General features: G+C 49.8%; 1 protein-coding gene across 21 annotated transcripts in view; it reads left to right on the top strand.

Moving 5' to 3' along the window:
- Window positions 1–14,436, top strand: part of TTC7B (tetratricopeptide repeat domain 7B) — a 312,659-nt gene that overhangs the window by 257,568 nt on the left and 40,655 nt on the right. For 15 of the 21 annotated variants that reach the window (XM_023546494.2, XM_064292872.1, XM_023546492.2 and 12 more), the window contains one exon: window positions 14,133–14,335. The exons of 1 other annotated variant lie outside the window; for it this stretch is intronic. In XM_023546494.2, the coding sequence (XP_023402262.1) occupies window positions 14,133–14,335 (203 nt within the window). 5 more of the 21 variants (XR_010323214.1, XR_010323213.1, XR_010323212.1 and 2 more) reach the window with 5 other exon arrangements.

The raw sequence follows: 14,436 nt of genomic DNA, 5'->3' as shown, positions 1-14,436 counted from the left end.
TGCTTTTAAGTCAAGATTTAGAATAATGTCGTATATTCCCGTAGTCTTTAAAGAGATAAATTCAGAAGAAACAGAAGGAGATTCCACTGAACTGTGAGGGTTTTGCCTTATGTGGTTTGAGCATTACTGCTCTGAGAGTTGAAATAAGTGACCACATTTATTCGCAATTTGTGGAAACCAGGTAACATACACCTCTTGTACGCACCATCATTCTAACAGCAGCTATTCCTGGAGATGCAAGATCAGTTTTACGATTTCTGCCATAAATTTTGCAAGTTTTAGATGAAACTAGTTAGGTCCAGGCCTAACACCTATAGCTATAGTGTTTCTCTGGCATTTGGAGGCCTCTTGCCACGTGGTGGTTTTTTGGTAAGCTGAGTGTAGTAGAAGCTCGTGATGGGAGCCCATGGTGAAGGCGGCTCCAGATTTGAGGCTTGAAGGTAAGGTCACTCTGAGAAGATGGCAGATTTCCAGCCTGTCGTATAAGAGGGACTCTGGCCGGTTGTATGGCAAAGGTTCTCATGTATAGAGCGCTTGAGCCTCCAGCTACTCTGTGAGGCCCGCAGAGAGCACAGACCCCAAGAAGGCCAGAGATGCGTGACCATGGAGGTGCCCTCCCTTCCGTGTGGTGTGATCTGCTCTTTGGGCACCCTCCCCTCTGCACCTCCTCTTCTCCTGTCCTGAACACGTTCCAACCCCAGTTCCTTGGCTTCATCCACCAGAACACCTGTAACTGGCCTGGCGTGGCACGTACTTGCTTTGTTCTTTGGTTTGTTGGGGCCTTTGTGACAATTTTATTTATTTATTGAATAAGTAATACATGCATGTGATATACGGCTGCAAACACACAAAAGACATAGAGTTGAAAAGTCCCTTCCCTCTGGGCCTCAGTCACCCTTGCCCAAAGGCAACCACTGTTAGTTCTGGGAACCTTCTAGAGAGATGACACACACTGGTCTGATCCGTCCCCACCACCACCCTCCTCACAGGGTGTCCTGGAGACCATGGCAAGTCAGCACACATAAAGCCCGCTCCTCCTGTTTAGCAACTGCGTAGTTTATACTGTGGTATAGTTTATAGTAAAAACCCATTCTATGGATTTGCCATGAGTTAACGAGCATTCAGTTAATTAACACTTAGATTGTTGCTAGTATTTTCCTACTAAAGACAGTGCTTATATATATATTTGTAAGGTAAATTCCTAAAAGTGGAAATATACTGTATTTTTAATTTTCATAAATTTTACCACCTTGCCCTGCATAGAATTGCACCGGCTTAAGGTGTGGTCAACAATGTGTGAATGTCCATTTTCTCACATCCTTGTTAACATGGTGAATATCAACCTTCTAGATCTTGCCCTGGTGGCGTAGTGGCTAAGGCTCGGCTGCTAACGAGAAGGTCAGCAGTTCAAATCCACCAGCTGCTCCTTGGAAACTCTATGGGCCGGTTTTACTCTGTCCTGTATGGTCGTTATAAGTCCGTCTGCCTCGACAGTACCTGACAACAACAACAGATCTTTGCCAATGTCAGTAGGTGAAAAATGATATTCCATTTGTCTGTTCACGTCTTTTGTTCATTTATCTTCTTAGGTACTGAGGTTTTCTCTTTGATTTGTAGACATTTATTATATATCCAAGAAATCTGCCCTGTGTCTGTGATATGCACTATAACTAGTCCTCCTTCATTATTTTATTTGTGTTTTCTCTTTTTTTTTTTCCTGCTTTTGCAAAACAGGTTTTTAAGAAATACACTTATCAATCTTTTCCTTATGGCATCTGAACTTCACACCGTACTTTGAAAGCAACTATCCATCTATATGATCTTTCCAGAATGTTTCAAGTATCTTCCAGTGCCATTTGTATACATATCGTCTTGTAGAGAAGGTCAGAAGCGGGTTATTCCGCCATTTTGCAGTAGGGGCATCCCAGGCCAGAGAGCAGTAGTAAGCACGTTGCGGTCTCACCGGGGCAGGAGTCAGGAGAGCTGAACTACAGCGTTTGATGTTTATTTCATCTCAAGACACATCTCCCTAGGAACCATGGAACTACTTCTTTTTTTATTGTGGTAAAAATATACATAACAAAGCTTTGGCAAATGCAACAGTTTTTACATGTACAATTCAGTGACATTGATGACGTTATCATGCGGTGCCACCATCACCATTCTCCTTTTCCAGACTGTTCCACCACCATGAACAGAAGCTGATTGCGGCTTCTTCTTTAGAATACAAATCTCACCCTTGACCTTTAGGAATTCCTGCATTCCAAGTCTCTCCCAAACCAAGGGAGCTTCCTGGTGCCCATCCTTCAGTTTCCACACTGGGATGGCAGCTAAAAATGACTTTGCGGTAGGTGGTTAATTTCTGCTTGTTACTTGCTAATAATTATAGCTTTCACTTTGGCACCTCTCACAGTTGAAACCAGTGGCTATTCTTAGATGTGCAAGATCAGATTTTCTGGTTTCTGCTGGGAATTTAAAGCTGTGAGACTCTCACAAATTCCTGGGCCCTGGCTGGACCTGCCCTCTTCTTCCTGCCCCCACCAGGCTCCTCCCAGCCTCCAGGAGGTGCATCAGCAGGGCTGAGGGTAATCCTGTGGTGTGACCGCCGTGATGAGATGAAAACAGCTCCCAAACAGGTGGTGTGTGGGGTCACTGCACAGCGAGTGGCAGCAGGACACGCAGTGCCTGCTGATGGGTCAGGCCTGGCCCTGCACACGGTGCAGCCTAGGTCAGTCAGCTCCACCAGCCCTGCCCCTCTCCAGCCCTGGAGGACTTTGACTAAGGGTCTACAGTGTGCATGTACCTGATGGTTATCGAGCACTGTGTACGTGCCAGATGTTATTCCACTGTATATGTGCCAGATGTTATCGACATGTTTAACTTATTCAGTCTTTGTAAGGGAACTGCCCCATAATGTTTCCAAGGAGTGGCTGGTAGATTTGAACTGCTGACCTTTTGGTTGGTTACTAGCCATAGCCCTTAACGACTGTGCCACCAGGTCTCCCTTAATAACCTTATGAGGTGTAAATGCCCTTATTCACCCCATTTTACAGATAGAGAAACTGAGACACAGCCATCAGGTAACTCGCCTAAGGTTACATGGCTAATAAGTTGTTGTCGTTGTTAGTTGCTGTGGAGTCAATTCTGACTCTTGGCAACCCCGTGTGTCCATAGGGTTTTCAAGGTTGTGGCCTTTTGGAAGCAGATCACCAGGCCTGTCTTCGGAAATGCCTCTGGGTGGGATTGAACTGATAACCTTTCAGCCAGCAGTTGAGCACTTAACTGTTTGCACCACCCAGGAATGCCAACTAATAAGTAAACCAAAAACCAAACCCAGTGCCGTCGAGTCAATTCCGACTCATAGCAACCCTATAGGACGGAGTAGAACTGCCCCATAGAGTTTCCAAAGAGCGCCTGGCAGATTCGAACTGCTGACCCTTTGGTTAGCAGCCGTAGCACGTAACCACTACACCACCAGGGTTTCCAACTAATAAGTAGAGAGGTCTAATTTCAAACTCAACCAGTGTGGCCCCAGAACCCCAGCTCTAACCCACGGTAGGTGCTCCTACGTTCAATTTTATATCTATATAAAGGTTTTATAAAAATAAAGATAACACAGCATTTGCCAGTTCAACATCTTTCACTACTACAGAGTATTTTTGAGCACCTGTTGATGTGTCAGTTGGAGCTAGGCTCTGGAGTGCAGAGGTGCTGGAGATAGATAGACGCAGCCCCCACCTTCATGGAGTTTACTGTCGTGAAGTAAAACAATTCCAGAAACACTTCACACCCGTGCCAAGTGCCAGGAAGGAGCACTGCAGGGTTCCCTGAGAACTGGTCACCTAATGGGGGAGCCAGAGTAGCTGGGGCACATTTGGGCAAAGACCTGAAAAGCCATTAGCAGTTGGTTGGCCCACAATGGTAAAGGCAGAGGAGGCACAGGAGATGGCTTGTGGGAGTGCCTGTAGGGAGCTCTGAGTGTTGGACAAACAGATGAAGCCCCAGGGCTTGACGCCTAAAGAGCAAGCGGTGAAGGGGCCCAAGGTGAGGCAGAAGGGCCTGGGTAGGATCATGCCAGTGCCCCTGGCAGCCACGCTAAGGTCTTTGAACTTTAACCTACAGCAGTTGAAGAACTAGCCAAGGGCTTCAGGCAGGAGAGTGAAAGGATCAGAATGAGGTTTTTAAAGGGTTACTCCAGCCAGCTTGAAAGTGGGGTGAGAGGCCGCAGGAGTGGAAGCAGGAGGAGAGTTAGCCGTGTTGGCCCATGTGATGGAGAGCAGCTTGGTGTTCATTGGCAACAAGGGAGGGGGAGAGAACTGGACACTTAAGGCGCATTTTCAAGGTGGAACTGATGGGACTTGTTGATGGATCAGATATGGGAGTGAAGGAAAAGGAAGAATCAAGGAAGACTCATGTATTTTGTGCATGAGAAGATGGGTGGATGGCGATGCCGTTTCTGTGGTGGGGAAGCTGGGGGAAGAATTGGTCTTAGGGTCAGGGAGGAGAAAAATCCGGAGTCTTGTTTGAACTTGTAAGTGTCAGATGCTGAAGGCCATTGAGTAAAGGTGCCAAGAAAGCAGCCGAATGTTCAAATCTGCATTTCAGATTTGGGCTGGAGATATAAGTTGGGGAGTTGGGATTTAAAGCCAAGGGGTGTGATGAGAAGGCCTGGGAAAAGAGTGCAGAAGGTGTGAAGGACAGGGCCATGACCGAGCCCCTGCCACATTTAAAGTTTGGGGAGGAGAGGAAAAGCCACGTTCGCTGAAAGAGAGTGGCAGCAAGGCAGGACAAACCAGGAGAGGTGGTGTCATGGTGCCAGAGGTATGCAAAAGGAGCCTGTGCAGTACAGTCAAGAGCTTGGGTTCTGGAGTCAGACTCACTGAAATCCTAGCCCCACCATGTAGTGGCAGTCTGTCTGCCAGGATAGGTTTTCCTTGTCCCTCTGAGCCGTAGTGTCTTCATCTGTGCAATGAGGTGAGCCATAACAATCACACAAGATAATGCATGTGGCAAGCTCTCACTATTAAAATAACTTTTCAAGGAAGATGTGACCGGTAAGAAGTGCTGCTGAGAGGCCGAGTAAGGTGGAACAGAGGCGTTTGTTGGGTTTGGCATAGGGGAGTTGGTGGCCATGATGAGACCAGTTGCAGCGAGTAGCAGAGGTAGAAGTCACACTGGTGTGGGGTGCAGGGCGACGGCAGGTGAGGAAGTGGAGATGGTGAGGGTGAACAACTCGTGTTGCCTGCAGGCCCTCCCGCTACATGGAGCAGAGTGGGGAAGTGGGAGGCTGGGGAGGAATGTGGGGTGAAGGGAGAGAACTAGGACCCAGGGAGGGGTTTTAAAGATGGCCGATACAGAAGCGTGTTGGTCTGCTGATGGGGAGGATCAGGAGAGAGCAGGGGTGCGTAAGGTATGAACTCCTCAAGAAGGCACGAGGGTCACAGAGGGGGTGGCCCTCAGTTACCACAGATGGGACGCAGAGGGAGTGGCACAGAGGGCACAGATGGACTTGTCAGTGTGGGGGCAAAAAGAGGTTCACAGTCTGCTCTGGTGACTTCTGTATTCTCTTTGGATGACTCGTCAAGGTCTGCTAAGGAGGTGGGGAAGGATGAGGACTCTGGAGATCAGCTGGGTAAAGGCCTGGGAGGGATAAAGTGTGTCACCAATGCAGCTAGGGGCTGAGGGGCCAGCCTCGCTCTCCCAACCTGCCCCTGGGGAAGGGGCCATTCTTGACAGACTGACACAGCCAGACACAAACTGGGAAATAAATGCCAACTGTGCAGCCCAGGCCCTGGAGAAGAAATTTGGCCAGGCCCTCGGTGAGTACAGGACCTGGGCTGTGTTCATCTTGGGGACTGCAGGGCCTTGCTTAGGGCCTAGCCCAGAGATGCTCGGTAGGAGGACACATGAAAACAGTCAACTCTTCCTTTCCCTGTCCAGCCTTCCCCAAACAAAGAACAGTTCCAGTGAGAGCTGATAAGGACGAAGGCCTCTCCTAGGCCTTGGTGATTTGAAAGGGTGACAGGAAGCTTGCCCGGACACATGACCCCTTTCTCTTTGGCTCACACGCTGAATTTTCTGTGAAAGAACGAATTCATGACAACACGGAAGGCACGCTCGGGGAGCACCTTGAGCTCCTGGCAGACAACTGCATCCTCCCCAGGGGGACTCCTCGGCCGCCACGGGCAGGGTTGCCCCAGAACCAAGTTGCTGAGGCTTCTTTCCCAGCACGAGCCACTCTCTGTAGTGAGGCAGAGTTTGGGTAAAGAAGATGGCTAAAGGAGATGGTTTTGAGAACAGTCCCTTGCCGCCTACCTGAAGTCCTCACATACAAGGCCAGGAAATGCCTGGTGCCACGTGAGTGTTTTCCCTTCTTCCTGCTCCGTCAGCTCTCAGGTGGCACAGAGGACCTGACAGTGAAGGTTTACAGTTCTTGGGGCTGCCTCTGCACTGCACGTTTGTACAAGAGTGGAAAGGTGTCCCCTCTGCGTGGACTCAGTCCCGAAGGAGCAGGCTTGGCCAGCAGAAGATGCCTTTGTGAGAAGAAACGCCTCCCTCGCATTCCTCAGGCAGACGCAGCCCTGCGTCAGGCTCACAGCCTACCAGCGGAGTCCAGACTAGGTGTCAGCCCCCCTTGGCCCAGTGCCTTTGCACAGTGTGGGCCCTGCACATCTCTGAGCCTGAGGCCAGCACATCTGAGCCAATTCTCAACCTTGCAGCTGACACGAAGCAGGGGTTTGACGGCGTTAGATGGGTGAGTGAGTGAGGAAAGTGGCCTATGTGGGATTGTGGTGCAGTCAGGTCCCCAGTCAGGAATGCCCCTTCACCTGGAGAACAACAATCCTCAGGCCTCAGGACCTCGCAGCGTTTATAGAAAATACCAGTTGTCAAGTCGACTCCAACTCGTGCCGACCCCCCATGTGTTAGAGTAGAACTGGGCTCCATAGGGTTTTCAATGACTGGTTTTTCAGAAGTAGATCACCAGGCTTTTTTTCTGAGGCACCTCTGGGGGGACATGAACGACCAACCTTCCAGTTAGCAGTCGAGCACATTAACCGTTTACACCACCCAGAGATCCCTCCTGGCAGCATAGCTCAGCCCTTTTCAGGTCATATCTTTAGTTTGGTTTGGCAAAAAACCTTCTGGGTACAAGGCAAAGTTAGGGACATGGTGCATTGCCAAGACGAACCACCCTTGACCCCTCGCCTCTACTGGAAGAGACAGCACTTTCGCCGATCACTGTGATACAAGGCCAGCTGGGATGAGGGCCTTCCTAGAGAGCTCGGGTGGAGGAGAACGGAGCGTGAGAGATGGTCCACCCCAAGGCTTCAGGGGAGTCCTGTGCAGAGTGGGGTTCAGTGGCACCTAGAGAGGAGTGCTGGCTCTTTGATGAATGGCCACTCAGGGAAGGCACTCCGGGTGAAAGGGGTGCACAAACAGAGGCACAGAGAAGTTGGAAAGGCAGGGCCTTGATTTTGAATGTGATACAAAAACATGTGGGCTATGTTCAGTTTGCAATGGGGAACCACTGAAGCTTTGTGAGCAGAGGGGGATTGTATTTCCAACATTTTTCACCCCAACCAGATGACAAGGACAAACCAGGGGGTTCCACAAAGGACTGTCCGAGCATTATCAGTCCTCTCAGATCAAGATTACAGCTGTGAAAACTCTATGGGGCAGTTCTGCTCTGTCCTGTAGGGTCGCTATGAGTCGGAATCGACTCGACGGCAATGGGTTTGGTTTTCGGTTTATCCCAAATTGCAGGACCAGGCAGTGTTTTGTTCTTTTATACATAGAGTCATTATGAGTCGGAATCAACTCAACGGCATGTAACAACAACAAATCCCAAATCGCTGACCTTCCAGTTGAAAGGTAGCACCCAGCACAATAAAGTACCTGCATGAGCAAGCCGAGAATGTGGCACCCACAGGACAAGCTGCTGGGACAGAAAGAGCCCCAAGGGGTCAAGGTGAGCAGGCTCAGGTCCTTCTCCCAAACTCATCAATCAGATGGGAATGGGAAGAGGGCTGGGAGAGAAGCCAGGTGTGTGGCTGTAGCAGATGAGACCCTGACAGAACAAGAAGCAAAGATTGGAGGGTCCCCTAGCAAGACGGTATGGGATAGAGTGATGATAGAGATTATACAAGGAGCTATGGGAGCATGGAGGAGGGGGCTAGTGACCAGGGGCAGGGGGACACTCGGGAGACCCTCTTCTGGTGAGACAGTGGGTTTTTTTTTGAGCTGTGGCCTCCCAAGAGAGAAGGCTTCCCAAGCAGCACCAGCTCATAGTAAATACCTGTGTGGCGTCCTTTTCTCCTAGGACCAGCCGTGTGCCTGAGCAGAGAAGGACACCTCTGAGTGAGTTCAGGGACGCTAGGAAGGAAGTTTCAGGAATCCTTTCCTCTTCCTGCCCAAACCCTATCCCAAACTAGTTAATTAATGCCAGACATCCCACCACTAAAGTTTATTCCTGGAGCCTAAGACTTGTGCCCATGAAAATGTAATTTCCTCTTAAAGTGGAATGCCTGTGTTAATGCATTGTCTGAAACAAGCTGGGGCAGAATGGGAAGGCTGAACCTGGAGCCCTGAGACCTGGCTCCACCAAACCCACTGACTTCGCCAAATAGAGCTGCGGCACTGAGATGAGTCACTCGACCTCCTTGAACCTTTGCTTCCTCACTCTGCAGTCTCAGAGGGGTGAGGCTGGACAAAAGCATAAATCCCCACCATGTTCAACTCACTGTGAGCTTCCTGTGTGGATCATAACAAATTATGGATAACATTGCAGAGAATGGGAATTCCAGAACACTTAATTATGCCTGTGAGGAACCCATACATAAACCAAGAAGTGGTCATTCGAACAGAACAAGGCGATACTGTGTGGTTTAAAATCATGAAAGGTGTGCATCAGGGCTGTATCCTATCATCATACTTATTCAGTCTGTATGCTGAGTAGACAATCCGAGAAGCTGGACTATGTGAAGAAGAACATGGCATCAGGATTCGAGGAAGATTAATTAACAACCTGGAATATAGAAAGCGAAGAAGACTTGCAGCACTTGCTGATGAAGATCAAAGGACTACAGCCTTCAGTGTGGATTACACTTCAACATTAAAAAAATCCTCATAGCCGGACCAATGAGCAACATCATGATAAACAAAGAAAATATTGAAGTTGTCAAGAATTTCATTTTACCTAGATCCACAGTCAACACCCATGGAAGCAGCAGTCAAGAAATCAAAAGGCACATTGCAGATTTGCCCCAAAAAAATCTCTTTAAAGTGTTAAAAAGCAAAGATGTCACTTTGGGGACTAAGGTGAGCCTGACCCAAGCCATGATGTTTTCAGTTGCCTCATATGCATCCAAAAGCTAGACAGTGAATAAACAGGACCAAAGAATTGATGTCTTTGAATTATGGTGCTGACAAAGAATGTTAAATATACCGTGGACTGCCAGAAGAATGAACAAATCTTTCTTGGAAGAAGTACAGCCAGAATGTTCCTTAGAAGGGAGGATGGCTAGACCTCGTTTTACATACTTTGGGCGTGTTATCAGGAGAGACCAGTCCCTGGAGAAGGACATGATGCTTGGTAGAGGGTCAGTGAAAAAAAGGAAGACCCTCCACTAGATAGATTGACACAGTGGCTGCAACAATGGGCTCGTACATAGCAACGATTGTGAAGATGGCACAGGATCGGGCCGTGTTTCGTTCTGTTGTACATAGGGTCACTATGAATCAGAATCAACTCAACACCACCTAAAAACAATAACAACATGGGCTTCCACCATCATGTTTGGTCCTTACCACTGCCCTTGAGAGATGTGGCCCCCAATCGACAGGTGAGCAGATCCATACACAAGGCCCAAGGGCAGGAACCAAATCCTCTGAGTTCTTCTCTTTAACCTATGACTTGCAAACTGTGTACCCTACAGCTCTGTGGTGCCTGGATGCAGGTAGAAGGAGATGACCCAAGAGGGAAGCCAAGCTGCCCACTCTTAAGAATCCTTTTGTATATCAGGGTAAGATCGCTATGGAGAAAAGTTTCCATTAGGGGGAAATGGTTTGGGAATCACTGCAGTGCATTGTGCCCTGTGCTCCTTCCGTTTGAGCTTAAAGCAGAAGGACTGGGGGCAGCCCTAGGTCATGTGTTTGTTTGCCAACATCCACCCTCAGGAGCACAGGCGTTATATCAGTGCCACCGGTTTCCTCCTATAGCGCCTATGGCACTGAAGGACGTTCTCTGGAGGCCTGAATTCTTCTTTCTGCCGTAACGATTATGACTGCTTTTTCCATCTCATCATGTGACAAGACCAATAGCATCAGACTGTGCCTCACGAAAACTCAGCGATGGGCAGATACTGGTATCGTATTTGGTCTCATGAAGGACCCTTACAGAACAGAATCACAACAGAGTCAGGCATGTACATTGCTCTGTTGGTATTGTTTCTTCAATTCTTGTTATAAAAACTCTAGAAGCATTCAGGTCTCGCTCTCCCAAATCGGCCTCTTACATAGTAAGCTAGATGGGAGGCTCGGTGCTCCTTACCACAACAGCTCCAGGCCCTGGGCATCTTGGAAATGTGCATTCACTTACCCCCAAAATGGAAGCAAGTCAGGAGCCAAGTATACAGTGAGAGGAACGTTCTGTCCAGCTCTCCCAAGCAGTGGCCACGCTTGGGTAACCTAACACCACAGTGGGCACACATTTGACTCTTTCTGGCGAGAGCGTCGAGAGAATTGTGTTACTGAGAAACATCAGACTGCTCTGATGGAGCCACCAGGAGGGTGTTTACCTCCTAGGAGGGGCAAGATTTCACCTGGGCACAACCCGAAGGATGAATAAATGGTACCTTCGTTCCTGCCGAGTCCCCCGTGTGTAGTAGGTGCTCAATAAGTGCCTTTGGCGTTGAGTCTCCTGAGAATGCAAGGCGAAGCATTTTGGCATTGCCACCTGTAGGGCTCAGCATGTTGTATTTGATTTGCCCAAGTTTCCGTGTCTGTGAGAGTCGCTTGGGACACTCCCCGTGCTTTATTCATGGCTCTGTATTGGCCTGGGAAGTCAGTCATTGATGTTAATATGAGCACCAGAGAGGTGAGGGTGTTTGAGGAGAGGGGCCCACCAGGCTGATTGGGGTTGCAAAGCCAGCAGTGTCAACCCTGACGACAGCCATGTAACACGCCCTGCCATTTCCCAGTCTGTGCTTGAAGCTGGAGGTGTGGGGATGGAAAGGCGAGTCTGCAGCAGAGCCTGTCCTTGGAGAGTTTCCTGTCCAGGACGGGAGCCAAGACTCCCACGAAAATACTTCTAGTGACACAGGCCATCAGAGATGCAGAGGATGGGGCCCTCTCTCAGCTGAGGAGAGGGGGGTGCCTGAGCTGGGCCTCAAAGGAGGCTGGGGGTGTCAGCATCAAGAGCAGAGGCACCAGAATAAACAAAGGTATACAGAAAATGGCAAGTAGCTTCTTATGGCCAGGGCCCGGGTGGGGCAAGGAGCAGTAGGCGCCCAGACTAACTAGCCGGTGGGGCCAGTGAGAGGGCTCTGAATGCCACCCATAGGAATCTGGGGGTTATTTTAGGGCCGAGGAGACACTGTCCACGGTGGAAGATGAGAGCACAGGCCCCTGGCCAGCCCGCCTGGGTTCTAATCCTGGCCTATTTCCCTGGGACCTTGGGCAAGTTGCTTAGCCTCCTAGTACCTTAGTTCCCTCATCTGTACAGTGGGGATAATATTAATAGTGTCTACCTCATTGGATCACTGTGCAAATAAATGAGAGCAATTCCTTGCACAAAGCTTGTGTTAATGAGTGTTAGTTACTGTTATTATTGCTGGTAGCACTCACTTATTCAATTCATCCATTCATTCGGCAGGTCTTTAATGGACTTGGACTACGTGCTGGGCACTGTGCTCGTCACCAGAGACACAGCAGTGAACAGCACAAGCTGCCCTCATGGCTCACATTCTAGTGAGATAAAGAAATAAAATAGGCCCATCAGCTAGTAAAGCATTACCTGTTACCCATTGGCATCAAGTCAATATCAAATCAACTCCAACTCATAGTGACCCTATAGGACAATAGAACTGCCTCACAGGGTTTTCAGAACTGTGTATAATCTTTACAGGGGCAGACTGTCACATCTCTCTCCTGAGGAAGCATTACCGGGGAAAACAGCAGGGAAAGGAAGGGGTTGTGTGGCACAGATGGGGACGCACACGTTTAAATAGGACGCCCGGGCAAGCCTCACTGGGAGGCCATTTAAGGAAAGACTGAGGCAGTGGGGGGTGAGCACCGTCGGAGCTGCATGCCCGCGGAGGGAACAGCAGACGAGAGGGCCTTAAGGAAGGATGTCTCTTAGCAGGTGGATGGCCTGCCAGCGCTTTGCCTCAGGAGGTCAGTGTGGAGGCAGCTGCGTGAGAGACTGGTGGGCACAAGGAGGGAAAGAGGGCCAGAACGGAGACTGCGCCGGAGTCGAGACCGTTTCTGAAGTGGCCTGCAGGAGACAACTCATAGAGCTGCCTGAGGAAAACAGTCACACTTTATTCCTGTCTTTTTTATCACATTCTTTTAGCATCCCTATTTTTGTGTGCACGATATTATACATATATGTTAGTACAAAATAGTTTCCATATATAATTTATACATACATATACGTAACTTGGAGCCCTCTTGGTGCGGTGAAGATTCAGCTGCTAACCATAAAGGTCTGCAGTTCGAATCCACCAGCTGCTCCTTGGAAACCCTATGGGGCAGTTCTACTCTGTCCTATAGGGTTGCTATGAGTTGAAATCAACTTGACAGGAACAGATTTGTGGGTTTTTTTGTTTTTTTTTTTTTTTTTTTGGTGTATGTAACTTGGACACATGCCCGTGTAGGAGGCCAGGAGTGAAGGCAGAAGCTGACAGGGAGGGGCTGCCAGGAGATGGGAGACGGGTCAGTGAGCCCGTAGAGGAGCTGCCACCTGAGTAAGACCCTGAGGCAGTAGACTGGACAGGTGTGGCTTTGCAAGGAGAGGAGGTGGAGGGGGCCTCTGGACATCCTTGCAGACTTAGGAGCCCCATGGGAAGGGTAGCTTGGCAATCAGAACAAGACCTCAGGAGAAGAGGCCTGAGGGACAAGATGAGAGTCCCTGCTTGGGCACTTGATGTGACGTTCCTGAGGGACTCGGTGAGGGTACTTGGGAGTGCCTGGTGGGCCCTTCCGGGGACGCCAGGGCCCAGAGTGTTTTGGGATCTCCGCACAGAAAGCATAGCGGGAGGTAAAAAGAAAGGCCATTTTCCTGCTTGTTTTGAAAGTACCAGTGGGTTTTTTGAAGGGCTTTGCTGATGTTACACAGTTAGTCTCCAGGGTGCAATAAACTCCCTGGTTGGAGGGCAGGGTCTGATGGGGCAACATTTTATTTCATGCCTTTGTTGTTGTTAGGTGCTGTCGAGTTGATTCCTACTCATAGTGACCCCATACGACAGCGTAGAACTTCCCCATGGGGTTTTCTAGGCTGTAATCTTTACAGGCGCTGATTGTCAGGTCTTTCCCCTGCAGAGCGTCTGGGTGGGTTTGATGTGCCAGCATTTTGGTTAGCAGCTGAGTGCTTAACAATTGTGCCACCAGGGCTCAAAACACATAAGCTGACAGCCCGCTGCCCTTGTCACATCACGAGAACAGGCCAGAGGACAGAGCTGTTGCCTTGTGAGGGGCTATGTGCCTCTGGTCTACTGTTCCTTTCTCCTTCTGGCCCTTTCTACATGGTTGTCAGGGCAGGGCTAGACCAGTCTCTGTCCAGGTGCCGAGGTACCATCAGTGGGCCCTGGGGGTGGAAGTCCTCTCAGAGATCAGGGCAGAGCCCAGGTAGGCCTCACCGTTTTCCCCTTGGTAGGGACATCTCTCTACCCCCCAGGGCCCCATGGTGCACATGCCTTAAGTCTCTGTGTAACCGTGGACACACAAGATTGCTAACCTGCAGCTGTTTCTGCTCAGGGCAAGAGACTAGCCAGCCCTGGGTCCTGCCCATCCAGATGGGCTCCTGCTGGGATCCCTTGGGGGGATGTCAATGTCCCTAACACGAGTAGGAGCTCCCTCAAGGGCCTCTGAAGGGCAGTGAAGCAGGGAAGCATCTGCTTTCACTCTCCCCACAGCTGAAGTCTACATCGGCATCGGGAAGCCCGCGGAGGCCACAGCATGTACCCAGGAGGCTGCCAACCTCTTCCCCATGTCCCACAACGTCCTATACATGCGAGGCCAGGTTGCCGAGCTCCGAGGAAACATCGACGAAGCCCGGCGATGGTATGAAGAAGCCTTATCTATCAGCCCCACCCACGTGAAGAGCATGCAGCGACTGGTGAGTCCCAGAGCCAGGCGGGAAGCCCCCTCTTGGATTGGGGGGCCCCTCAGAAGCAGTGGATAGATTGCAACCCTCAAACCAAAGGTTCCAAAGGCTGG

This window comes from Loxodonta africana, chromosome 10 (assembly GCF_030014295.1).
Source record: "Loxodonta africana isolate mLoxAfr1 chromosome 10, mLoxAfr1.hap2, whole genome shotgun sequence".
Taxonomy (NCBI): domain Eukaryota; kingdom Metazoa; phylum Chordata; class Mammalia; order Proboscidea; family Elephantidae; genus Loxodonta; species Loxodonta africana.
Note: the sequence above shows the minus strand (reverse complement) of the source record. Positions and strands in the feature narration are given on the sequence as shown.